Source organism: Daphnia pulicaria, chromosome 4 (genome assembly GCF_021234035.1).
Source record: "Daphnia pulicaria isolate SC F1-1A chromosome 4, SC_F0-13Bv2, whole genome shotgun sequence".
Taxonomy (NCBI): Eukaryota; Metazoa; Arthropoda; class Branchiopoda; order Diplostraca; family Daphniidae; genus Daphnia; species Daphnia pulicaria.
In genome coordinates, this window is record NC_060916.1 from 22,402,062 (window position 1) to 22,425,623 (window position 23,562).

At 39.8% G+C, this 23,562-nt stretch overlaps 7 protein-coding genes and 2 long non-coding RNA genes across 11 annotated transcripts; 6 read left to right on the plus strand and 3 right to left on the minus strand.

Annotated features, from left to right (window-relative positions):
• The first annotated feature begins 362 nt into the window (after positions 1–362).
• Positions 363–4,240, plus strand: LOC124337896. The gene is made up of 12 exons (XM_046791916.1): positions 363–458; positions 518–798; positions 878–1,123; positions 1,191–1,377; positions 1,452–1,585; positions 1,659–1,778; positions 1,855–1,988; positions 2,063–2,282; positions 2,359–3,364; positions 3,450–3,542; positions 3,608–3,714; positions 3,788–4,240. Exons 1-9 carry the CDS (start codon positions 430–432, stop codon positions 2,457–2,459), a joined length of 1,452 nt encoding a protein of 483 aa, XP_046647872.1. The 5' UTR covers positions 363–429; the 3' UTR covers positions 2,460–3,364; positions 3,450–3,542; positions 3,608–3,714; positions 3,788–4,240.
• On the plus strand, positions 3,340–4,066 carry LOC124337852. The gene is made up of 4 exons (XM_046791859.1): positions 3,340–3,364; positions 3,450–3,542; positions 3,608–3,714; positions 3,788–4,066. The coding sequence occupies exons 1-4, from the start codon at positions 3,340–3,342 to the stop codon at positions 4,064–4,066; spliced, it is 504 nt and encodes a 167-aa protein (XP_046647815.1).
• Positions 4,241–4,354: 114 nt separating the features above from the next.
• Positions 4,355–7,184, plus strand: LOC124337891 (UV radiation resistance-associated protein-like). The gene is made up of 9 exons (XM_046791909.1): positions 4,355–4,618; positions 4,680–4,890; positions 4,966–5,236; positions 5,304–5,599; positions 5,681–5,853; positions 5,922–6,148; positions 6,239–6,409; positions 6,475–6,899; positions 6,969–7,184. The coding sequence occupies exons 1-9, from the start codon at positions 4,562–4,564 to the stop codon at positions 7,181–7,183; spliced, it is 2,046 nt and encodes a 681-aa protein (XP_046647865.1). The 5' UTR covers positions 4,355–4,561; the 3' UTR covers position 7,184.
• A 268-nt stretch (positions 7,185–7,452) lies between these two features.
• LOC124337889 lies at positions 7,453–12,964 on the plus strand. Its single transcript, XM_046791907.1, has 9 exons — positions 7,453–8,560; positions 8,658–8,994; positions 10,042–10,917; positions 11,078–11,640; positions 11,714–11,859; positions 11,934–12,052; positions 12,118–12,308; positions 12,373–12,650; positions 12,720–12,964. The coding sequence occupies exons 1-9, from the start codon at positions 8,521–8,523 to the stop codon at positions 12,783–12,785; spliced, it is 2,616 nt and encodes an 871-aa protein (XP_046647863.1). The 5' UTR covers positions 7,453–8,520; the 3' UTR covers positions 12,786–12,964.
• Positions 12,965–13,609: 645 nt separating this feature from the next.
• LOC124337925 lies at positions 13,610–14,555 on the plus strand. The gene is made up of 3 exons (XR_006917573.1): positions 13,610–13,818; positions 13,898–13,974; positions 14,383–14,555. It is a non-coding gene; the product is annotated as an uncharacterized LOC124337925 (long non-coding RNA).
• Positions 14,556–15,688: 1,133 nt separating this feature from the next.
• LOC124337921 lies at positions 15,689–17,090 on the minus strand. Its single transcript, XR_006917565.1, has 5 exons — positions 17,062–17,090; positions 16,709–17,021; positions 16,501–16,588; positions 16,306–16,433; positions 15,689–15,881 (listed from the first exon to the last, which is right to left on the minus strand). It is a non-coding gene; the product is annotated as an uncharacterized LOC124337921 (long non-coding RNA).
• Positions 17,091–17,433: 343 nt separating this feature from the next.
• On the plus strand, positions 17,434–19,067 carry LOC124337641 (NFATC2-interacting protein-like). The gene is made up of 4 exons (XM_046791679.1): positions 17,434–18,146; positions 18,222–18,311; positions 18,389–18,533; positions 18,688–19,067. The coding sequence occupies exons 1-4, from the start codon at positions 17,697–17,699 to the stop codon at positions 18,960–18,962; spliced, it is 960 nt and encodes a 319-aa protein (XP_046647635.1). The 5' UTR covers positions 17,434–17,696; the 3' UTR covers positions 18,963–19,067.
• LOC124337642 (GTP-binding nuclear protein Ran) lies at positions 19,059–20,513 on the minus strand. Of its 2 annotated transcripts, none has more exons than XM_046791680.1 (4): positions 20,385–20,513; positions 19,718–19,973; positions 19,471–19,659; positions 19,059–19,411 (listed from the first exon to the last, which is right to left on the minus strand). In XM_046791680.1, the coding sequence occupies exons 2-4, from the start codon at positions 19,958–19,960 to the stop codon at positions 19,196–19,198; spliced, it is 648 nt and encodes a 215-aa protein (XP_046647636.1). In that variant the 5' UTR covers positions 19,961–19,973; positions 20,385–20,513; the 3' UTR covers positions 19,059–19,195. The 2 variants fall into 2 exon arrangements, with proteins under 2 accessions (XP_046647636.1, XP_046647637.1); XM_046791681.1 differs by having other exon boundaries at positions 20,328–20,446.
• Positions 20,514–20,987: 474 nt separating this feature from the next.
• Positions 20,988–23,389, minus strand: LOC124337640. Of its 2 annotated transcripts, XM_046791677.1 has the most exons (3): positions 23,210–23,389; positions 23,079–23,134; positions 20,988–22,789 (listed from the first exon to the last, which is right to left on the minus strand). In XM_046791677.1, the coding sequence occupies exon 3, from the start codon at positions 22,659–22,661 to the stop codon at positions 21,384–21,386; it is 1,278 nt and encodes a 425-aa protein (XP_046647633.1). In that variant the 5' UTR covers positions 22,662–22,789; positions 23,079–23,134; positions 23,210–23,389; the 3' UTR covers positions 20,988–21,383. The 2 variants fall into 2 exon arrangements, with proteins under 2 accessions (XP_046647633.1, XP_046647634.1); XM_046791678.1 differs by lacking the exon at positions 23,079–23,134 and having other exon boundaries at positions 23,298–23,385.
• Between the last annotated feature and the right edge of the window lie 173 nt (positions 23,390–23,562).

Here is a 23,562-nt window from a genome sequence, read left to right on the forward strand (position 1 = left end):
ACATCCATGACCTTCAGTTGCAAATGTGTCATTGATCTGTTCATAGTTCTGAGCCAATGTCTGAAACATTAGTCTTATTCTTCTTCCTTGTTGGAATACAATAGAATTGTTAAATTATACGGCGGCCGTTGACTGTTTTTATTGCCGAATGATGAATCGCGTTTTGCATATAAAATATTCCCACCTTGAGACATGATTATAGGAGCGTTATAGATAAGATAGCGTTTATGATTTTATGAGATCTATAAATTTCTTTTTTTTTATTTATTGCCTTCCTATTGGTCAAATCCCGTTTGACTGATGCCGCTACACAATTTCGAGTTCAACATTCTCCGGGGTAAACCCAGCGTCGCTTCTATATATAAACCCGAAAATCATCATGTTCTCGTCACACTGTCAACATATTCTCGGACGACATCATCGTTGTTCATGACGAGTTCTCCTAACGTTTTCTATCGGTAAATATTTCAATTGCGATTTATCGATGTATTTATTAATTTCATTTCATTCTGTGTAGCTGTTCAAGTTTCCTGGATCAAATCACGCATAATACTGGTCGGGCTCTCATCAACACCTTTAAAAAGATGAGATTTTCCAGTGTTGTACTTATCGCATTAGCCATCGGCTATTCTTTCGCCAATCCAACTCCTAGGAAATGTAACCGAAAGCATATTCTGGAAGCTAGAGTTGACGAACCAGTTTATTACGTATTCGACCCCAATCAAGATCAATACCCGTACGTTGATCCTTCCGTTTATCCAGCGAGTCCTTCCGTTGACCTAGCCGGCGCTGAAATTCGTACGACACAATCTTCACTGATTCATTTTCATTTAGCCTTTAGGAACACTTTTAAATTGTTTAATTATATTATTTTTAGAAGCCAGAGTTCCACAATCACAGACGGCGCCCACAACAACATCAATTTTTGGCATCGGTTCCATTCCCTCGTTTGGTACACTCCCGTCCTTTACGTCACTTTTCCCAGTATCAGGTACCAAGTGTACGACTAATTCCGGTGATGAGGGAACCTGTCTATCTCAGAGTGAATGTGACAACCAAGGCGGAATCAAAGACGGCGATTGCGGAACGGTTCTATTCCGCTCTGCCGGAGTCTGCTGTTCATGTAAGTAGCTCATTAATACGAGAAAGAATTTATTCATTATTTCATTTTTTATTGTCTTCTCTTTCAGTTATGATTAAAAAGTGCTCAGAAACTGCAATCCGCAGCCCTTTGATGTGGATGACTCCATCTAGGGCGTCCAGTAAGCAATCTTGTACATTGACATTCCCAGCTAATCCAGGTATCAGGGTCGGCGGAACTACAATCGGTGGTGGATTGACTTCATCGAGCAATAGCATCCGCAGCTGTCAACTCAAGTAATATTATGCAACTTCTTTTTTTTTGTATGTGTCCGATGATTACACCATTTCTTTTTCTTTCTAAAATTCAGGATAGAATTTGAAAACTTCCGACTTGCTCCACCCAATCCAAATACTACCATTTGTGACGAAGATTATTTCGCAGCGGTCGGAAGTACCACTCCAACGCAAAAATTGTGCGGTGATTCATACACCGATCAACATCGTAATTATCTACTTTTCATACATTAATCATTCGTGATTTTGTTAGAACTCTAATTGTTTTCTTTCTTCTCAAGTTTATTTGTCATTCAACGACGAGCAAGATGACATCACATTAGGATTTTTCTTGACGGATGCCTCCAACAAAGATTGGAAGTTAAGGATTACTAGAATCCCTTGCTCTTCTCAAGATCTCGGTTTGTTCCGCATTCTTGCTTCTATTTTAATCTCTCTCTCATTTTCTAACATTTTACATTTAACTTTTGAATTCAGCTCCCTCAAACTGTCTGCAATACTTGACCAAAACGGCGGGATCACTTGAATCGTTCAACTTCAAGCAAGAATACGGAGGTTCCGTCCGACAACTTGCAGACCAGAATTACAACATTTGTTTCAAGAGGCCTTCAGTATATTTTTTTTACAAGAATTTGATGATACCTATCAGTATTAACTTAACTTGTTAATGAATCCATTAAAACAGGGTTACTGTGGCGTCTGCTTCACACCCTGCCAAACGTTCAAAAATGTCCCAGGCTTCCTATTAACGAAATCGGCAGAGAATGCGACAAGTGCTACTAATGGTTCTAACTGTCCAGACCAACTTATTATTCCGGGCGGATCAAACGGTGGAAGCGTACGCGAATCAGTTTATTGCGGAGCAGCCCTCAACCAAAATACGACAAGCGACGCCCCCATTTGCAGTGAGTGCATAGAACACATACTTAATAATGCAACTATATTAAAGAAAGATTTCAATCAAATATTTCTTTATTATAGCTTCATCTGACCGAATTACTTACATCACCGATGCAAAAGAAGGCAAAGACGAAATCAACAATGTGGGGTTCTGTTTGACTTACACTCAGAAGAAGTGTTAAAAATCAAAAACCATTCGCTTGTTTTCTTCTTTTTATTATTTCATTCCGTTATTTAAGATTTGAACGCTTCAACTTTCCACTTTATTTTTCGTTCAAGTGTTCTTTAAAAACTTCAGTCCCTGTCATTAGAAAATGTTATCCAGTAAGTTGTTGTGGATTTTGCGCCAGTACTTTTCCCTGTTTAATTTCTTTTGTTCTAAGGACTTTCCTTTGGGAAAAACTAAAAAGAAATGTAATAATCGATAGTGTCTGTGGAGAAAGGGAACAAAATAAATGAATGAAATCAGAGGAACTGTGTGGCGAATAAGAAAAAGGGTATACGTGGTTTGGAGAAATTTCTACTGTGACATCACAATTGAATATTGCGTTTACCTCACATATTTATGAGTTCGTGCACATTCACCCACAGATAATAAGTGAAAGTTTTGTCGATTTCAAGAAGGAGAACGGCTAAAACATCGTTGATCGAGATGACACTTTCTCCGTCGTTCAACAACCCCGATATTTAGACACGTACGAAATTCGAAACTGGAAGCCCTTTAAAGTTTTTTAACTATTTAAAGTCTAGTCATGCTACATTATTCGTTTTACAATAGGGAGATGATCGGGTCAACCAACTTCAGTGTTTGTTTGGTAGTTGGAAGAGAAAGCTTGGTTTGTAAGTTAATAGTGCTCGGTGAAAACGATAAAGATTGCATGTTATGTTTTAAGGTGCGGTATTATTACCCCATTCCAAGGATGATACGGTACAATCGAAAGGAAAGCTGCCAAAGGGGAGAAAGGTCTGTCTGAAAAGGTATATATACATAAAACTTGCATCTTTTCGCATCATCAGTATTCGTACCTTCAAACCGTCAGCAGCGTGTCTTCTCTTGCAAAAATGATTCATACTCATCTGTTTTTTGGTAAATTTTTATGTTACACTTACTTATATTTGACGAAAGCTATTTTGGAAATTAAATCTATACTATTAAAATAATCTGTCGATAGTTTTAATCAGTGTTGCGGCCGTTTTGTCGCAAAATCAACCAACATCATCACAATTTACAAAGGAGGAAGAATCGGACGTTAACTCTATTCCAGGTATAAATTTATTGACAATCGCGCATTTTTTACTTATTCCAAATTAACTTTTTTTAAACAAAAAGGTGTTGCTGGGAAAGATTATCCGATCTTTCACGAAATCCCGCAAACAAATTTTGGATGTTCGGGCAAACTTCCTGGTTATTATGCCGACACTGATGCCCGCTGCCAGGTAACCTAACCCCATTCAATACACGTTAAAAAGCCTGCCCACTTCATTTCATGTTTTCCGATTGTTTTCACAGGTATGGCATTATTGCAGTCTCGAAGGCTTGGTGGATTCCTTCCTTTGTCCAAACGGAACCATTTACTCTCAAGAGAGAAGAGTATGCGAATGGTATTACGACGTAGATTGCACGAAATCCAGCAAATTCTCGGATGTTAACAAGGATTTGTACATCATTCCCGAAACCACTAAAGCTCCTTCACGAAGTGCTCTGGAAAAGCAACAACTGGTTAAGGATCCTGAAACGCCGCAACTGGTCAAAAATTCTAACCTACGCAAGAGATATATCCAGTTCTAGTGTTTAAAATAATAATTAGGTGTGAGTGTTAACCGCTGGTCTCATCGGTGAAATTTCAACTTTGTCAAGTGATTGTTTAGTTAGCAATTATTAATAGCATTTTAATTTTGTATACATACGGAAAAAGTAATTGATCATTTACTGAGTCAATAAAATAATTGAAATGAAACACTATTTAATGTTTTGTTGTTATTTTTTTTTTTATTTATCGGATTATTGAGTAAATTAAATTAAAAGGAAAAAGAAAGCTTTTGGCGAATTGGCATTCGTTATTCTTCACGTCACACGTCAAAAATTTGGAATTTTCGTCTGCACGGGATCGTCGATATATGATCCAGTTTAAATTTATCAACGAGCTGTAGATATTCGAATGTTTAGCACCAATTGTTGTAAAGTAACACGTCTATTTTTAAAGTTATACGCCCACTATCCACTGTTCTACAGGTTGTTCTAAATGCAGCAAAGTCTAATTGACAAGCTGTTAAATTTACAGCTATGGCTGAGGCTAACAAATCTAAGATGAGAGAATGGACACCCACAGATACTAATCAAGTGCTGTTAAAAAAATTTTGATAAGAGATGAGTTTGAATATAATTTTCTTTCTTTCATCAGATTCGACTCAGGCACTTGCGTAAAATCTGCTTTAGAAGTGTTTATTTGGATCCATCAATTGATCCTGAATGTGCTGTTTTTTATTATACCCTACATATCACCACCATGTCAGCTCCATTTTATACTAGTGAACATCAATCTGGAGTAAATATTGACTGGAATGATTTGGATACAAGAAAATTTCCTGAAAGTATTGTCAATTCTTGCCCAGGTATGTGCATTCTAAGATGAGATTAACCAGAAGGTGTTGAATTCGTTTTGTTTAATATTTTTTCCATTATTACAGGTTTAGTAGTAAGAGTGTGGGTCAAAGAAGACACGGAAAATTCTTCTCCAAAACTGGTTACTGTTTGGGCTGTCTACTTTAATGGTCTAGTCTACTTAGGATCACAGCCTCCAAAAGAAGCTGTCCTCTTCACCAAGAATGCCTTAATATTCGGCATGTCTTGGGGATTTTTCACTGCTGAAAATTCTCTGAAATCTCAAATTGTTTGCCCTTCAACTCAACAACAAGACAATACAAGTAGCAAAAGCTATAATGTCGCATCCATGTGCAGGTTTGTTTTAAATAAGTTGTTACTGAAGATGAAAGCACGTAATTTTCGTAAATGTTTGTAAATGCAGGATTCACCGAATGCAGAGAGCAATCTACAAGGAAGGGGCAGAGTCAGAGCGACTGAAGCTAGAAATTCAGTCAGTTCAATCAAATCCCAGTCGTTATCGGAACAAGTCTATGCGCTCGATTTCTTCACTGAGTGCATCGCCTACTGATCTTCTTGCCCTGCAAGAAATGAGAGCCAAACGTCAAGTGGCATTGGCAAGAGTTTCAATGCTCCAGCAGGAACGAAGTAGACAACTAAAGAGTTTAGAGCAATTAAAAGAAACGTTAAAGAATCTCCGAGTGGACAACCATACCAGAGGTATATTGAAATTTGAGTCTGCTAAAAGTTTATCCCAACAACTTTTAATTTTTGTTTGTTTTTCTTTGTTTCTTTCTAAAGCTCTTCATTTGAAAGAAAAGCATTTTCACCTGCAAATGGACAAAGATCGATTGGCAGAATTAGTGAAAAGCCTCGCTAGCACCGAAGAACAAGATACCCGTTTAAAACATCAGCTCGTTGCTCGTCGAAGGCAATTATTCCTGGAATTAGTCGAAATATTTCCCATTGTTCAGGTTGGCTACGCTTTAATGATGCAAGTGACAATCGCGTTATTAAATCCAATTACTTTGCTCATAATTAGGTTAAGCCCGGTGTATATTCGATTAATGACGTTATTCTACCGAATTCTGACTCTTTTGCTGGATGTGACGACATTCAGCTTAGCGTGGCTCTTGGTCACGTAACCCATCTGGTCCAAATGCTTTCCGTCTTCCTTCAAGTGCCCAATCGCTATCCAGTGGCCGTATTTAGCTCTAGAAGCCGAATTATCGATGACGTTAGCCAACGGGAGGCCGATGCCCAGAAAGAGTAAAAATTGACTTTGATAATTTGTTTACAACTTGCAACCTACAACTTACAACATTTGGTAAATTCCATACTCGTTTTGGCTGACTTTAGGTTCCCATTATTTGCCAAAGGCAAAGATAGGCTATACTTTGAATACGCTGTCTATCTCCTTAATAAGGATATAGCGCAACTTCGATGGCTATGTGGGCTTAACACCACTGATCTTGCTGCCACTCTACCAAATCTCTACTCTTTACTGCAGAATCTTATTACTCCTTCTAGGTAACATTTTTAGAAAGCACTTTGATTTTTGCATATTAACAGTTTATTGGATTTCTTTTGTAAAGTGACGAAAGCAAAATGAAGAGATCAGACAGTCGGGAACGGGGATTTACACCGCGTAGCCACAGTATGGCTTCAGCGTCACACTACTTATTCAAATCGGCGAAATGGCAACCTCATCGACTCTCACGATCTTTGGCTGGAAGTCAGATGAGTTTGGCGGATCCTAGTATGGCGTCAACAGTAAGCTTGGATAACTTGACGGATTCACCTCAAGCCGGGGGTTATTTCAGACAACCCCCTTCGCAACAGCAAATTTGGAACAATCACTCGTCGTCAACATTATCATTGGATTTGGTCGTCGATCGTTTGGAATTTTCGGCTAGTTCTCCTTTACTGTCATCTGTCGGATCAGTTCTTCATGGATCTGCACCTGATTTACGCAGTCCCGAATCAGAAGCTCTCACCACCAGTCCTTCCCCTCCACCAAGTACGAAATCAAAGGCGTTATAAATGTCGGAATTGTATCTATAAATTTCTCTTCTTTTATTGTCATTAGTTACCTTCGAGGCGCCTCCAGCACCTGAGGCCAATGAAGTAGAAAAGATAGCCCTTTCATCATCACCTATAACCATCAGCCAACCGAATCCTTTGGACATGGATGATGGAATGGATAGCGTAACATCTCGAACTGAAGCGTTGGCCATTTCGAGCACGTTCAAGCTACGTGGAAGAGGGCGAACGACATCGAATTCGTCGCAAGGAAACTTTTGAGGTTTTGTTTCTTTTCTTTCTATCGAGTTTCACCATCATTCCAGTCGAACTCTACATTTTTTGTTTGTTACATTGTTACAGTAAAAAAAAGAGAATAACTTTACCTATAAAGCAATAACTGAAATTCCGTCAGACTGAAAAATGTAAAACAAAAAAGAAGGAAATTGTTTGCATAGTTATTCGTCGAGATGTTTCTATTTTAAATCTGGCCGCCAAGGAATGGCGGGGATTTTTTGGCACGCGATTTCTGCGTGCCCAATGGGTTTTTGACCGTTGGCTTTCTAAAAGTATTTCGAGATGCGCAAACGTGCCGCGCATAACGTAAAGTCAAGCAAACCTAACCGGAACGTGGTACATGCACGACACGAATCTATTTCTGCTTCCGGTTGCCAAGGGCGACCAATGGGGGGTATTTAACATTTTTGTTGTTGTCTCTCTCCCCCCTCCAGTTTCGTAAGACTTTTCTCTTCCGATGGGAACTGCCTGCGGGGTCGAAGGAAGAGAAACGGACGTGTGAGTGTATGTGTGCGTGTCGCATCCCCTGGCGTCGACAGCGTCGCCGTCGTTGTCACTCGAGGAACCTTTTAAGAAACAAATAAAGGAACCTCTTTTTTTCGTGTCGTGACTGATGGGTTTAAACGGTTTCATCCGACATATTCTACATTCCTCTTTCCTTTTCAGTCCGGTCCAATAATTTGATTGGAACCTGTAACCTAGAAAACGTAAAACGAGAACCAGTGGATATCGTTTGACAGTTATTATGTAGGTCTGGTCGTCTCCGATAGCAGCTGCCTCTTGTTGGTGATGTTTTGGCGGTTGGTAGATGATGGAGGGATTCTATTTTTCTCAATAGAGAAAATACATATCAAAAAAGAAAAGGAAAAAAGGGGAGGTTGGGTTTAGCGCAACAGCTGCATCTGCTTCCAGTTTGGTGGACACACAAAAATGCGATCGAGGAGGGGTGAGGCCCATATGTGCATTCGAGAGTGTCAGGAGTATAGTATACCAACATAGGAATCGAAAGCAAAGGGGGGGGGGGGAGGGAACGCATGCGAAAAGACTGTGTGTGTGTGTGTGTCTAAGAATTCCTCTGGCATTAGTCTGTGAGTGTGGGCGCGCTAGGGGGGTAGGAGAAAAAGGAGGAGGGTCCAGCCTACACATATATACACACAGTAGCTGCCCGGACTTGAGACGTAGCTGACGCATCGCCCGCTCTCTCTCTCTAACTCTCATGGCGTTTGTCGTGAGTGCCGTCGTTTGAGTGCCAAACCGAAAGAAAATAGTTGTGTGTGTGCGTTGCGTGTTTTTGTGCGTGAGTAGTAGTGAGCGATTGTGAAATGAGCGTGTCCAACCAAAGCCGCAAGGACCATTCCGATGGTAAGAAAACATTTTCAACCTATTTAAAAAGAAATACATTGTCGCGCTTTTTATTATACAAACTCAATGAATTGATTGATGATTTTTCGATCCGCAGGAAGCGACGGGAGTGATTCTGACGCGACGACGACGTCATCAACGGAGCATTTGACACGGGAGGAGAAGCTCTACGTTTTGCGTCACACTGCCCGTCAGGAACCGCAAGGTCAGGAGAGCAAGAGCTGGCAACAGCTTCAACAACAACGTCAATCGCGGCCCAGCTGCCGCAGCTGCAGCGGACTGCAACTTGCACAGCACCAGCAACATCAACAACGCAGTGGCAGCGTCAACCCGCTAGAACAATCGATGAATAGCAGCGGCGGGGGACCCGATCCGGCCTCCTCTTGTCGAACGCTCATCATTCACGGAAGCCTCTCGGATGAAAGCTGGGCAAGGTAGTTACGAGCATATATTGTATTAAATATCCATCGCCCGCATATTTCCATCTATGCATAATACCTAAACACGTTCATCATCATCAAAGATGGCGTCAGTGTCACTTCATTGTAAAGTAATACCCTGGTTGGTTGCGCTGGTGAAATTCAATCCGACACCCCACCCCACCTCCGCTCCCGTCTTCATTCTTTTCTCTTTTTTTAATTTTTACGAGTTCTTCTTCTTTGTTGCGTTCCCATTTTTTTGTTTACGTTCACGGTTTTATCATCTTCATCTTCATCGCGCGTTTTGTCGTCTTATAATAATATTCGTCGCACAGAATCCAAAAAAGCCGGACCAGACCGGACTGGGATGATTGCGTATGTGTGTGGGGGGGGGGGGGGAATCGAAGGGAATTGGGTGTGCAGCCTCAGCTGATTATTATATCGTCCACCGGAAAGGATAGAGAAAAGAGAAAGAAGGGAAAAGGAAGGAGAAAGAAAAAAAAAAGGTCGAGTGTAGAGAAAGAGAGATGTATATACTACAGTATTCCGAGTTGTTGGCATCGAACCATAATGTTCTGACCGTCTCATCATCAGATGGCAGCAGCGTAAAGTTGGTTGCCGGGGATCCCGGGAGAAGAGCTGAGTGAAAAATGAGCGACTGGGACTGTTTGAGAGGGGTAGTACAGTCTAAAATTACACATTCCGCAAATGCCTGGCGCGTTTGTGGAGCTCTGCTGTGTCTGTGCGCGCGCGTGGGTGATAAGAGAAAAAGAAAAAAAGAAGTCCCAGTCCAGTCTTATCTGTTTTAATCGATGGTTGTTGAGCCACTTAAAATCGAGTGCCTCCCCCGACACACGTCCTCACTCTACTCTTTCGTCTCCCTTCCATTCTACTGGTGATGTTTTCTTTTTTGTGTAGACCACGGGTTATCAAAGGGTGGCCAGATTAAAGCCAACTAACCATCACCAGGCGAAACCTTTTCCCAGTTTGTTGACGTTGGAGATTGGCGGATGTTGTTGGTGTGCTATTTATCCTTGACTCGTTGTCGTTGTTTCACAACAGGTTGGCTGGAACAGGATCGATACCCGATTTGGGACTGGCCGGTTCGTCGCATTATCTTACCAGCACACCCAAAACGCCACCGTTTCGACCGGCGTCGTCCGATTGCAACGACGACGCAGAGGATCTTTTGCTATTGGGCAGCGCCGATCGGCGTCGACGTCGCGGAGGAGGTCATCCACCACCTCCGCCACCTTCACCACCTGGTGTTGGAGGATTTACCACTCGGAGTCTTCCACGATCCGCCAAAGATTTCAGCGCTCTATCTACCTACCAGCGCCATCACCCGTCGTCCCATTTGACCAGTCTGGCTTCACTCTACCACGAAGAACAAGAAAATACCGAGCTGGATCACCAAAATGGATGTTGTGAACGTAGAAAACACTTGAAAATGCTCCATGGTCTCGCTCGTGAAATGAACTGGAGCTTGCCCATTACGACAACAAATACGACAACGGCTGCCGGTCCTAGCGATAGCTGCTACCCTTTATCAATCGAGGAAAGTGGTGAAGGCGCCTGTTCGGCCCTGTCTATCAGTGACACACTCCTCAACGACCACCAGACGTTGCAGACACCGTCGTCCTACACCAGAGATTTTACTTATTTGAGTAAACCCCCACCTGCTTATCCGCGAAATAAAAGTTTCGGCAGTGGTGCGGCCCCAGCGACGGCGGCGGCGGCAGCTGTCGCGACAGAAAATGGAACTCCTGCCAGCAGCCGAAATTCGTCATCGTCATCTTCTTGCCGGCGAATAAAAATCCGACGAGCGTTGTCCCGTTCCCATCCCGATTTGTCCAAATTGGGTAAAGAGCTCGGCTGGAACAAGAGCAGCGCTGGGACCTCGGATTCAAGCAATACGTGGAGAGCGTTACGTCACAAGTAAGTTAGAAAAAGAAAGTCATCAAAACAAATACAAACGCAATCAAAACACATGTTTCAAACAGCCGTTTTAGAGATAAGGCAAACATGAACATCGTAAATTCCTATGTCGTCATAATTCTAATCTAATCACACAAAAATGTTGTTGACCTTGCTGTAGTAAAACAGAGCCTGCTGCTCCAGCCGAAGAACTCAATACTCAAACCGAAAAGAGCCAGATCGATCCGCCTATTGAAATTCAAACTGTTCCAGCAGAACCGACCGGACCAGCAACAATAGCAATTAGTGGAGACAAGGTAATGGTGGTGAGGCAAGAGGATTCTGAAGCGGTTTGGAGTACTCCAGAGCTAGTCGATGCCATCCTGGAGGAGAATTTCAAATTGCGTCAACAAGTTCAGAATCATCAGGATCACATCGCCAAATTGCAGAAATTCGAAAAAGAATTGAGCGCTGTTCAGGTCGCTCATCAGGCTCTAGTGCGCTCCTCTGAGCGCAAAGAATCGCTAGAGCAATCTGCCCGAATTCGACTCGAAGCCGAATGGCGTCGTGCACAGGACATGAACGCGGGGCTGCGCAATCAAGTCGAGCTGTTGACATCACAGTTGGCGCTCAGGAGCGCCTCGGTAGCTTCTCTTGGCAGCACCGCCGAATCCGCATCGGCCGCTGACTGGCAAAATCAAATTGCCCGCCGCGACGCTCTCATCGCTCAACTTGTTAGCCAAAGTACACAAACACATCTATTTTGATTAAAAAAAGGTAACCATCAAGATGTATTAAATTGTCTCTTGTTTTGTAGATAAAGAGCTGATGACCAACAAAGAGCGTCAGGATATCGAACTGTGTGCCCAAAAGGCAACGCTACAACAACAGAGATCGCATATCGAAATTCTGGAGTCGGCCTTGGGTCGGGCCCAACAAAACGTCAATCGACTGGAAGATGAGGTTAGAATAAAAACACGTTGTTGATAACGAATTATTTTCTTATCATTATTATTATTTTTTTTCTGGTTATTCAGTTTCGACGTCTGTGTAATGGCGACTCGCGTCATCTTTTGGCCTCAGCTGGTGTCGAGTCTAATGCATCCGCTCAAGCGGAACCAGCGGCGCATCGGGAAATGGCGAATATGGAAATCAGGTATTAAATGTCAATTCTTGCGTAGGCAAACAGGATAACCGATCGTTGTTTCGAAAACCACAAAGAATTCGAGATTTGGAAGCGAAGCTGAGCGAAAAAGAAATGCTAATCCATTTGCTTCAGCGCGCTTCCATGGACCGTGAAATAGCATTTGGAGCCACGAGAGGATTACCCGAGTCGGTCTCGCTGCTCAACAGATACCCCAGCCAACAGCAGCAGTCTAGTCAACCGCAACTTGAGAGCCATCTTGCCATGAGTAACAAAAATACGATAAATCGTAAAAATCGTTTGTTTACAAAGAATTTCATTTTATGGAGCAGATCTCGCCACGTCGACGACAAACGGAGTCAAAGGAGCTTGGTCAGGAAGTAGCGGCGTATCCAGCTTACCAAGTAGCTCACGCGGGAGTGCCATCAGCGTAGCCAGCAATAATAGCCCGTCCCGCGCCAAAGTACCAACATCCTCCACTAACGCCCCCAACACTTCCGCCGCAAGTGATGCCAATCCATCGGTCGCTAGTCAAAATAACGGCATTGCCGAGACGGCTCAAAGTCTTGACAATCAGTTGCGTGCACTAGATCGCTTCTACCAAAACAAAGTATTCAACGATTAACACAGCAATCGAAACATTTCATTTTTGATTATATTTTTTTTACATTTTGTGTAGCAATCGCTGATTCAGGCTCTACAATCGGACAAGGAACGGTTCCCTAATAACTACTGGCCTTCCTAAGAGATTGTATATAACCGGTCGCTGTCTACAGAAACCTATCTAATCAATATATATCGTCTCTCTCTATCTCTCTATGAAAAACAAAAGTAATCAAAGTTTTCTCAGTTTTAAAGACACTCAAAAATTGACTGTTGGATTGTGTATTTGTGGTTGAAAAATGCAATCGTTTTTCCGACTCACTGCCTGTATTTTATTATTTTGAAGATCTGGTCTGGCGTTAGCTAAGCGGTTTCACCCGCAAGGCAATTGTCCCTTGTGAACTCTGACGTTCTAAAACGGGAACTTCCATTTTCCACAATCATTTTCCCAACATTTCCACTTTCGTGTTCGGCACTTTTTGTAGACGAGATATTAATTTAGAGGGGAGAATAGTACGTGAGTATCATTATCAAAGATGTCATGGTGTCATGGTGTTATGTCATGAAGTAATCGTGTAAAAAACCTGGGATTAATTCAATATATTTGGAAAACGAATCGATCCGGCTTCATTTCGACTCAGCAAATTTTTTGCCGAAGAGCTTTAATGAACTTGAATTTTTTTTTTTTACATTTCAGGTTGCTAAATCGTAAACTATTATTTTCAACGAAACCAACGCTTACACCCCTTTTCCTAGCAAGGGAAAGTCCTGAAATCCCCCACCAGGTGCCACTGCAGTTTAATAACAACAATGACTGCCATGGTTAGTGACTTAGTGCACGGTTAGTTGCTGTCTTTCACGTTTCGAGGCAGTATAAAGTGAACTATTAAACATTTCAAAAATTTTGTTAAATAGCATAATGTGGTAAAGCAGATTAAATGTGAAACCAACATTATAGGTATTCTGCGTAGTTGATTTAACAATTAGTATTTTTTTATTTCCTTGACTTGCAATCTCACCCTTATCAATTCTTTTGATGTCTGATTTTTTGAAACAGTGAGATCCTCGTGAAAGGAAAATAGCATGATCCAGGCTGTTCTTCAATTGCAAAGAAAGAGAATTATGATTGAAACAAATGCAAAATATCCAACTGGAATTCTCTCCATATTTGTGGTGTAAGTTTTACTGTAAGTTGTACTATAAACTATAAAGTTTATACTAATTCCTTTTACCTCTTCTTTTTATCATGATCAGAATTTTGGAAAATATTCTTTCCAGAGAATAACACCTTAAAATAAATAACTGTGGTTGTGATAATGTAGCAGTATTGCGTGAGTATTAGGTTTATTATTACCCGTTTTTGTTTGTTATGATTTTTTCTTACTTTAGTATGTCTCGATTTAGCTAGAGCTGGGATCATTTTCAGTTTTCGGCAGTTAACGTTAGATAATTTTGTGTGATAACTGACCGTAAGCCACAAAGCTCACTTTTTAGACTTTGGTAATTTGCTTGTCTACTTTCGGACTTTAAAGGAGTTAGTACTTCATTTAGTACTCATTAGACGCCCAAAAGAATGATTTTTCCTGAACTATAGGATATGGCATATGACAACAATTAGTGCATATTTGTGATTTGCTGATTTGATTCAATATTTTTGAAGTGCTCATCTCCATTGTTTTTTGTTGACTTGTTTCTCTACGCCTCGTTATTGATAAAATCTTACTTAAATCTCCTTTCAGTTGAATCCGTCGCCACCTTTCCATAGACTGACCCATTGAATGGTGAAACTGACGAGAGAATGCTGTTATTCAAGACTGCTAAATTGTTTATTTGTTAGATATATTACAAGTGCATATCTGGGCTCTCTTCTTTTCTGTGGCCCCGTTTCCCTAACTAACCACTAACCAACGCCCGCCGGTGGTCACTCACCCGCTGTGAAACCAGGAGGAGGGGAGGGCTCTGGTCGAACGGGGACTTGGAAGGCGCATGATCCGACGAAAACTTTTAGAGGGTCATGAGTCTAACCCGGAAGCCTATTATGACTAATCGCTCCCCAGTAAAACTTGCCTCGCACTCTTCTCTCTTCTTCCATTTCCAGGTAATCTCCCTGGATCTACGCCGACACTGCATGTGCGAGTTTTAGCAAGCAATCCGCCACCCAATTTGACCAAAAGTGGCAGTTTGTTTTCACGGAAATTGCGTCATACGGTAAAAAAATTTCTAGTTCAACAATCATGTAGAAATTTGCATCTAGTCTACTGGTGCACTTTGCGATTCTTTAAGCTTGATTAATTTAGGTGATGTGTTACAAGCAATCGTGGGTAGCTAAAAAATAGAAGTAACTTTTTCTGAATATTTTGGTTTTAGATCACTGTTGTTTTTAGATTTTCTTGTGATTTATCTTCAAAATATTCTGAAAAAGCGAATTAGTTCAATTTATTGGCTACTCACAATTGCTTTTAACACATCTCCTAAATAATCAAGCAGTAAACTAGATGCACATTTCTACATAAGATTGTTTAACTAGAAATTTTTTAACCGCCTGACGCAAGTTCCATGAAAACAAACTATCACTTTTTGTCAAATTGGGTGGCGGATTGCTTGCTAAAAAGCCTCGCACAAAAAAAATTGTCCTGAACCGGACGCTCTGTTTATTAAATTGTTTACTTTGTAGATGTTCCTGAATGAATATAGTTGACATAATTTATATACAATGATATTTTATTTATTTTTAATATAAATACAATTAAAGGTATATAACAATTTTGTGAATTTGATGTTGGTGATTGTGGGGTTTGAGGAATGGATGTGGGATTTGATGTTGAGGCTTATAAGGTTTGAGGAATGGATGTGTAAGTGGGGAAGGTTATATGGGTTAACAACAGATTTTATCAGCAAGTTCTGTATATTCATTTAAAAAGATATACCTCACTTCTTTTAGTAAATCTTAACTAAATATCCCACCCCAACTTCATCCTCATTCCCCCAACGCGGACATGTTTATTATTTGTTTGACATTAACTTCCCATATTACTTTTTTGACACCTTCTCAATATTTAAAAGGTAAACTGCAGACACAAATAGCAATTTAACACAATACTGGATGTCACTTTTGTAGCACAAAACCAGCACCTTGGATGCACAAGGAACAGCAACTTGATGCAGATATCTTTCACCACCATAGGCTGCAACAACACGCCACATTGGACAGCAACACCACTGCTATGTAAACATGAGCCTATAATCATTAATCAAAGTAAAATTAATCTTCAGCATCATTGGAAATGCTGTATGAAATTTTAAAAAATTATGCTACATTATATCACTTCAAATATTCAACCCAAATATTATATGGCAACATTATCTATTGTTGAAACTTAAATTAATAAATTTACATAAAACTAGATGATTCATTTAAGATTTAAATACAAATTCATTTAAACTTTAAAGAATACTCTACAGTGGAACAGTTAAACAAAACTTCTTTTGGTATCTGCCTTTCTTGCTTACAACAAACTCCCCTTTAAAAAATCCATAACAGAACACATGACTGAAGGAAATAGCTGTTGACTTGACAAAATCCCAAAATGTTAAAACTAACCAATGGATGCAAAGCTTAATCACATTTTAATTTTAAAATCTAAACTGGATAAGATTGTCACCTTCGAATAGTGTCTGTGTTCATGATGTTCACGCAGAGGTAAATGAGACTTCCATGCAGCCTGCACAATTGGATGCAAGTCCTAGATTGGATGGCTGAACTGCTGAAGTTCCTAACATTAAGAGGTGCCTGCAATAAAAAATTACAATTGTTATGATAACAAATATTATTCAATCAGTTTAGTCAATAATTTTACCATTCAGAACATTGTACATGCAGAATGTTACTCAGCTTCTCGACATGGGGACAGCATAGTTTCCAAGTTTTTTAGCATCAAAATTCGTCTACAAATAAAAATTGAAATTAAACACTTTAAGGCCACTCTCACTGCACATGCAATAGAATTTAATTAAATCAACCAAGAATAGTATCAATTTAATGTGATTTAACCGAATCAATTATACCAAGAATAATGGCAAGCTCAAGAACCGCCAACCCTAACCATAACCAACTTAAGTCTAAAACCCATCAGAAGTTCTGAGAAATGCCTACCTAACAAGTAGCAGTCAAGCTAATTCAAACCCCAAACAAATGATGATGGCGACTCTTTCTGAACCAAGGTAGGGGACAATGGCTACCTACTCGCAAAACCCACGCTTCAACGAAGACTAACATAAAAAACCAAGAACTTACACATCCGCCAAGCAACCCAACTAATAACAGAAAATCCCCAACGAGGAACAATAGCGACCTTTCTCTCTAAACCCACGCCTCAACCTCAACTAAAGAAAAAAAGAAGTTAAAGTCAGTAAGTCACTAACAGAGAACCAAGAAGGTAGGGGCCTTAGCCCCAAAATTGAAAAGAAATCTGGCCGCCAGATGTCCTTAGTGTCCAAGCCATAACCATTGTCATAAATGCTCATGGTCAATTTGGCCATTGATTTGCGCCACCTGGTGGAATACGACATCTAGCGGTAATAAATTTTACTTGAAATTTGAAATTCTGAACTGATTGATTTCAAGGTTCAAGCGATTGATTTTATTTGGATCAACATTCGGTTACTTTTCCAAAATAATGATATGCATAAAATTATTGTCTAATGTAAAAATATACGTGACATTTCTAGATACGCCATCTCTTAGCTGCGGTAGACAGAACTCAGAGAAGAGGATGGATAGAAAAGAGTTACGCTATGATAGCTTAATGTCCGGCCTAGTAGTTGAGTGTTCCATGCATGTTTCATTTTACATGTCTGGACGAGTAAACATTGGAAGTAAGATAGAGACGTAACAACAATTTAGTCACGCTTTAGTCAACCAATATCAAACCCATTGCAAGCGAATTATTGATTCTCTTCACTTGTTCTAGTTATCTAGTAAGTCGAAATAATTGTTTTCCATCGTAAATTCGCAAGTTATATCCACGTCAGTCCACGTTATAGCTGTTGAATCATGTCTGTCGCGGAACATTCCGACAACTCAGACGAAGACTTTAGTTCTTTATATTCGGGTGCTTGTAAGCGTTTTAAAAAAGAAAAGCAAGCAGTTTGTTCTTCAGGAAAACCGCATCTTGCCAACAAAAAAGAGACCAAAATTTTTACTTCAGCTGGAAATGTGTCACCAACACCTGTTCAGCAGATTGATGAAAGTAGTGATGAAGAAGTACTTAGAGTTCCAAACAGAGAAATTCAAGAAGTTGATTTAGATGAAACAGAAGTTCACGACGAAACAGACAGACAAGTGGAAACTCTAGAAGACATAGAAGACTGTATCAATATATCACCTGAAGTGTCATTTTCAGAAGATCTTACAGCACGTAAACTCAGTAAAGTACCTGCAGCAATACAAGATGAAATTGAGTGTGAGGAGGACCCACTATATTGTGCTTCATTGAATGATTCGGTAAGAAGTGAAAGTTGGTTTTGGTAAATAATCTTTTATATTCTCTTGCCTGTAAATTTCTATATTTTTGTGTAGCAATTGAATCAGACCCTTGATGGCGATGAAATAGTGGTAGTTAAAGTACGCTTCATTGCCCAAAAAGTGTGGAGGATAGAAATCAAAAGGGTAACCTTCAACATCCAACATATCAATAACTAGTCCACTACATTTTTACTATTATTACTATTATTACTATTATTCAGGCTGATTATTTCAAAACCATCTGCCAGAAATTATCAGAGATCACTGATGTGGATGCTGGACAAATAATTCTATATTTCAATGATCAACTACTGAATGACTATGACAGTCTCAAAACAGTGCCACTTGGGATATCAGACATCATTGGTATGTTACTTGTTATTCAAACTACAGTCCATTTCAGCGTCATAAATCGGTTTTAGCAACCGTGGCATGAAGACAATGGGTTTTCCAATGTAAAAACTTTGGACGATTGGGTTTGGTATTAACAAACGTTGTAACAGTGCTTTTTTTTTAACAGATGCTTCAGTCTGCAAAGAAGGAGTTGTCGTCAGCTCCAACGAAACATTGTTGGAGTTAAAGGTTCAGAGTCAGAACCGGAATGCACAAGTGGTTATATCAATGCGCCCCGAAGACCCTATGGCAGTTTTGATGCAGAAGTATGCGGAAGCAACCGGTATTGATTTGTCCAAATTAAAGTTTAAATTTGATGGCGAGATGTTGGAAGAAGATGACACACCGTCTAGTCTGGAATTTGAAGGTGGCGAGTGTATCGATGTTTTCATTAGAGAGTAGTTTATTTATCCACTCAATTTGTCTTAAATTTACTACTAATTTACTACTTTGTATATTTTCGCTTGCGCAAATAAATTATGCATTAATAAACAAAAATTCGAAAGACTTTTGTATTATGACGCACAATGTATTTTCATACCTCGCAAATAAAAATTGGTTAAGATAGAAGGCAGAAAACACAGATGGAAAAATTTGTGGGAGGGTGTAGTGGCTTAAATCCTAATATGTTGATGTTACAAGTCTTCATCATCTTCTGGTAGTGCAATGTGTTGAGCTTCCTCCAATTCACCTTCAATTTGCTTCTGCCAATTAGGATCCATCTGCACCTCAGGTGGCTGCAGAGCAGGCATAGCAACAAACTCTAGGTTAGGATCTCCAATTAGCTTGCGTGCTAGCCAGAGGAAAGGCTTTTCAAAGTTGTAGTTTGACTTGGCACTAATGTCATAGTACTAAATAAAACCAAAATTTAGCCAATAGCATTTAAATTTTATTAGTACAATTAACATACCTGGAGATTCTTCTTTCTATGAAAGACAATGGATTTGGCCTTGACTTTACGATCTTTAATGTCAACTTTGTTGCCACAAAGAACAATTGGGATATTTTCACAAACTCGGACCAAATCTCTGTGCCAATTTGGAACATTTTTGTAGGTGACACGAGAGGTTACATCAAACATGATGATAGCACATTGGCCCTGCAAGATAAATTAACGTCAGTCGAGACCATGTGAATACAAGTATGCTGACATTTACCTGAATGTAATATCCATCTCTGAGACCTCCAAACTTCTCCTGACCAGCAGTGTCCCACACATTGAATCTGATTGCTCCACGGTTGGTATGGAAAACCAAGGGGTGAACTTCCACACCAAGTGTGGCCACATACTTCTTTTCAAATTCACCAGTCAAGTGACGCTTAACGAAAGTGGTTTTTCCGGTACCACCATCGCCAACCAAGACCAGCTTGAAAGTGGGCATGTCAGGTTCGGCAGCCATTCTGTTGAAAATCCTACAAATGATGAGACGATATGAGTGAATCGATCAGACTTGATTGCGTCATTCAACAAGAATTTACTGGAACTTAATCTAACGACAACAAAATATATTTTCCTACAAATTTACACACTCGTGAACATTTTCAAGTTAACTGTCAATGTTTAATGTCAAGAGAAAATAGGGACTATTTCAAACTACCACAGAACAGTTTTACCGCCACTGACTAGCTTAGTGCGTTGTCTTTGATGGAGGAAGATGACTGTTAGAGGTTACAACTTGAAAAATGCAGAATAAAATAACTATGATGACTAAAATACTTTCCATGCCGAATTAAAAAGAGATTGGCAAAAGAAACATTACTGCTTACTTAAAACAACGAAAAGATGAAGGATGTGGACAATATTCGAAGATAAATCTAACTCACCGGCGGTTTTAAGCTTTAGGTTCACAATCGCGCGGTTCTAATACCAAACTGGTCTCTAAAAAATTCTGGTGGCGTAAAGGCTGGCTGAAAATGGGAGGGTGGCTCTAAAAAATTCCTAGCGAGATGTTGCCAAATTTCACTAGTAGAAACGGCGGGAATATTTTCCTTTTCTTTGAAAAAAGACGGTTGGAATTTGAAAATGGAAAGTAGGCTGTAGCAGGGCTGTAGCTCTCCATTTCTCTAAAGCTTTGAATGTAATTTATTAATGTTGAATTTCATTTAGGCCTATTAACGGGATGATGTTTTTTTAATTTTTTAATAAACAATATACTCATTTTGTGTGAGATTAAAATGCTAAATGTGTTAATAAAAAGGATAGTAGAATGGCACTTAATTCAAATGAAATTACCTTTTAAAAGAAGAACAAAATTCCTATAAGCATCACTGCATATAAGACGAATTAATAGGACATTAAAAGACGTGGTAGCAGCATGATGAATGTTTCCGTCAAAGTTATGTCTGCTGTTTTTTTTTTGTTAGTCATTATTTCATTGTTCGTTATAAAATCAACCGTTCGAAGAAAAATAACAATGGAGGCGATCATTCATATAAGCATCTGTTTTTATTGATACGATGAATTTCTGCGTTACAACGAAAATAAGTGACAATTTTTGGCGAGTTTTGTTTTACAAACAAAATATCAATGAACTATTACAAAATAATTTTCGGAAGGTTTCATCACAGGGTATAAAATCTTGGAGATAAAGCTATGACGAACATTTTGATGCGATACCGGTTCGTTTGTAACTCAACGCGAAACTGACTACTTGAACAATGAGGATCCAAACAAAAAACGCAAGACAAAGGGGAATATGGGGGTAGGGGGTTTCAGTAGTCATCACATTTCACAACCGCGAACTGCATGCACACACAAAAATAAACTAAAATAATCTTAAATAAACATGTAACTCCAAGTTTTATCATATATAGTTATCAAAGTTAGGAGATTTTTTTATTTTTTGCAGCTTCAATGAACTTTGCCACCAGACTCTTGACAGAAAATGGGTCCTCTTTTTTGGGTCTTGTTACTTTTTTTGTGCTTAACCTTGATGATGGATTTTTTCCAGAGTGCCCAAAGTGATTACTAGTCCTCTTGTTTTTGCAGTTAACATTCTTTGATGTGGTGGAAGGTGATGGGGCAATCAGACGAATGGTGGCGAATAAATTACCTTCTTCATCCACGTCTATGTCAACTTTTGACTTTGGTACCGAAGATGTAGAAGGACGACTCAATGGGACTTTTGTAGTAGCTACTTGTGGTGGTTCCAAACGTGAAGGTGCGAAGGGAAGCAGTCGAATCTCGTCGGGATCAATAACACTGGATTCCTCGAATTCAGATTTCACCAACCAAACCGGCGCATTGTGTTGAAGTAATTCAACTTTCACAGGCATAACATGCGGGGCCATTTTTGTTAATTTTCTGGGAGATTGGCTTACGTTGGTTTCGATCAATCGTTTTTTTGCTTGAAGAGGTGTTGTTTCGGGAAAATCGGAACGAAGAAAGGGATTGGCAGTTATTTTCCCAGCGGCTAACGGTGGGTTAAGGACGGGAGCAACGAGAAATGGTGGTGCAATTGGTTCAACAGTGGTGATGAATAATGGATCCATTTCTTTGACATCTTGAGGTTCCAGAAATTGGGTAAAACAAAGACGACTGTCATAGAGTGGATCAAATGTGCAGCCTACCCAACAAATGTCTTCACAAATAGCGGGCGACTCGAGCTTCACGTTAGGTATTTGAGGTTTCTCCGTGAAATGGGAAAATGGCATATCCTTGTTAGAGATGTCAACATCTTCCGACACATCCTCAAATTGAAAAGGTGGACTGCAATGCCAATCAGATAAGTCAGGGGTCTTCTTGGACATGGAGTCTTCAAGGAAAGTGGTCTCCATCATCACTTCTTGTTCCATTGCTGTTGCTGAGTAACAATCTGGCATTACAACTCCTCGAATTGGTGGAACATTCGTAACAGATTCCTGTGAATTCGGATATGCTACACGAGTAAACTGTGCTTTCATATGGGTAGAGGATGAATGAACAGGATATTCTGAGGGTGTCATCCAATTTGAATCAACTGGCATCAATAAAGGACTAGGACTTGGAGTTAGAATGGAAGCAGGTGCCAGATATTGAAGATTATCCATCTCTTTGTCATGTTTTTTGTCAACAACTAAGAAGGAAGATTGAGAAGAACCACTGGGAGATTGAGATGCCATGGATTTAAATGAGATGAGTTATTTGCCTTGTGGAATAGTAAAAGATGTGCTGCACATGGACACAGCTGACGTAGTGTAGACTGTAGAATCTCTTGAAATAAACTTTGCATGTGATGTCAAGAAGGGATCTGAAATAAAAAGAATACACATTTTGGTACAATTCCATGTCCAGGGTCCACTTGCAGAGCAAACAAACTGACAAGTATTTTTTTGAAAACTGAAATTAAAGCTAGGAGGAAGGCTGCATCCAAATCAATGGTGCTAAATCTCATCAAATGGTAATATTCAACAATCGTGTGTGAGCAGTACTTGCATGTGTGCATATTATTGCTTTGTCTGTTTTGGGAACCACATGAGCTAACGTAGGCTGCCTGAAATCTTGAATTTCACTTACATATAATGAGCTGTAATACTAACCAATATAATTTTACATAGGGGTAGAGTTGAAGTTGAATTAAAAGTCGAGGTAGATGCTGAAAAATTAACAATAGAACAGACATTTTGAGATTATGTTGAGAAACATTGACAATGATAAAAATGGCTATCACCGGTTTAGAAGCAAGGCAAATGCTTATTTAACTAATCAAAGTTCTCTTTGGAACTAGAAATTTCCAGTAAAAGAAAGATCAATCAAACTTTAGTTTGGTTAAAAGTTCATTTCATTGCAGGAAATCAAGTTGGAGAGCTCTTACATGCGACACACCGGTGCACTTTATGCCATTTGCCCGCGAATTCATCAGTTTTCGGTCGACCTTAGGTCACCCCTTAAGCCCCACCCACTCCAATCACCACCATCCAATAGATGGCGCTGACCTCAGGAATAACCAAATCTGCAATCAAATGTTTTTTGTGCGTCTTATTAATGTACTTATCATTTTACCTTCCGCTTGGCGATAGAAAG

Bases quoted from the DNA above. Each gene is read 5' to 3' on its own strand.
- LOC124337896 (XM_046791916.1), top strand. From the start codon at position 430: ATGACGAGTTCTCCTAACGTTTTCTATCG. The intron at 799-877 runs GTACGACACAAT...TATTATTTTTAG, and splicing joins CCTAGCCGGCGCTGAAATTC to AAGCCAGAGTTCCACAATCA. The intron at 1,989-2,062 runs GTATATTTTTTT...CCATTAAAACAG, and splicing joins TTTGTTTCAAGAGGCCTTCA to GGTTACTGTGGCGTCTGCTT.
- LOC124337852 (XM_046791859.1), top strand. From the start codon at position 3,340: ATGATTCATACTCATCTGTTTTTTG. The intron at 3,365-3,449 runs GTAAATTTTTAT...ATCTGTCGATAG, and splicing joins TCATACTCATCTGTTTTTTG to TTTTAATCAGTGTTGCGGCC. The intron at 3,543-3,607 runs GTATAAATTTAT...TTAAACAAAAAG, and splicing joins GGACGTTAACTCTATTCCAG to GTGTTGCTGGGAAAGATTAT.
- LOC124337891 (XM_046791909.1), top strand. From the start codon at position 4,562: ATGGCTGAGGCTAACAAATCTAAGATGAGAGAATGGACACCCACAGAT. The intron at 4,619-4,679 runs GTGCTGTTAAAA...TTCTTTCATCAG, and splicing joins CACCCACAGATACTAATCAA to ATTCGACTCAGGCACTTGCG. The intron at 6,900-6,968 runs GTACGAAATCAA...TATTGTCATTAG, and splicing joins CAGTCCTTCCCCTCCACCAA to TTACCTTCGAGGCGCCTCCA.
- LOC124337889 (XM_046791907.1), top strand. From the start codon at position 8,521: ATGAGCGTGTCCAACCAAAGCCGCAAGGACCATTCCGATG. The intron at 11,641-11,713 runs GTACACAAACAC...CTTGTTTTGTAG, and splicing joins CGCTCAACTTGTTAGCCAAA to ATAAAGAGCTGATGACCAAC. The intron at 12,309-12,372 runs GTAACAAAAATA...TTTATGGAGCAG, and splicing joins TGAGAGCCATCTTGCCATGA to ATCTCGCCACGTCGACGACA.
- LOC124337641 (XM_046791679.1), top strand. From the start codon at position 17,697: ATGTCTGTCGCGGAACATTCCGACAACTCAGACGAAGACTTTAGTTCT. The intron at 18,312-18,388 runs GTAACCTTCAAC...ACTATTATTCAG, and splicing joins GGAGGATAGAAATCAAAAGG to GCTGATTATTTCAAAACCAT. The intron at 18,534-18,687 runs GTATGTTACTTG...TTTTTTTAACAG, and splicing joins TGGGATATCAGACATCATTG to ATGCTTCAGTCTGCAAAGAA.
- LOC124337642 (XM_046791680.1), bottom strand. From the start codon at position 19,960: ATGGCTGCCGAACCTGACATGCCCACTTTCAAGCTGGTCTTGGTTGGC. The intron at 19,660-19,717 runs GTAAATGTCAGC...TTTATCTTGCAG, and splicing joins GAGATGGATATTACATTCAG to GGCCAATGTGCTATCATCAT. The intron at 19,412-19,470 runs GTATGTTAATTG...GGTTTTATTTAG, and splicing joins ATAGAAAGAAGAATCTCCAG to TACTATGACATTAGTGCCAA.
- LOC124337640 (XM_046791677.1), bottom strand. From the start codon at position 22,661: ATGGCATCTCAATCTCCCAGTGGTTCTTCTCAATCTTCCTTCTTAGTT.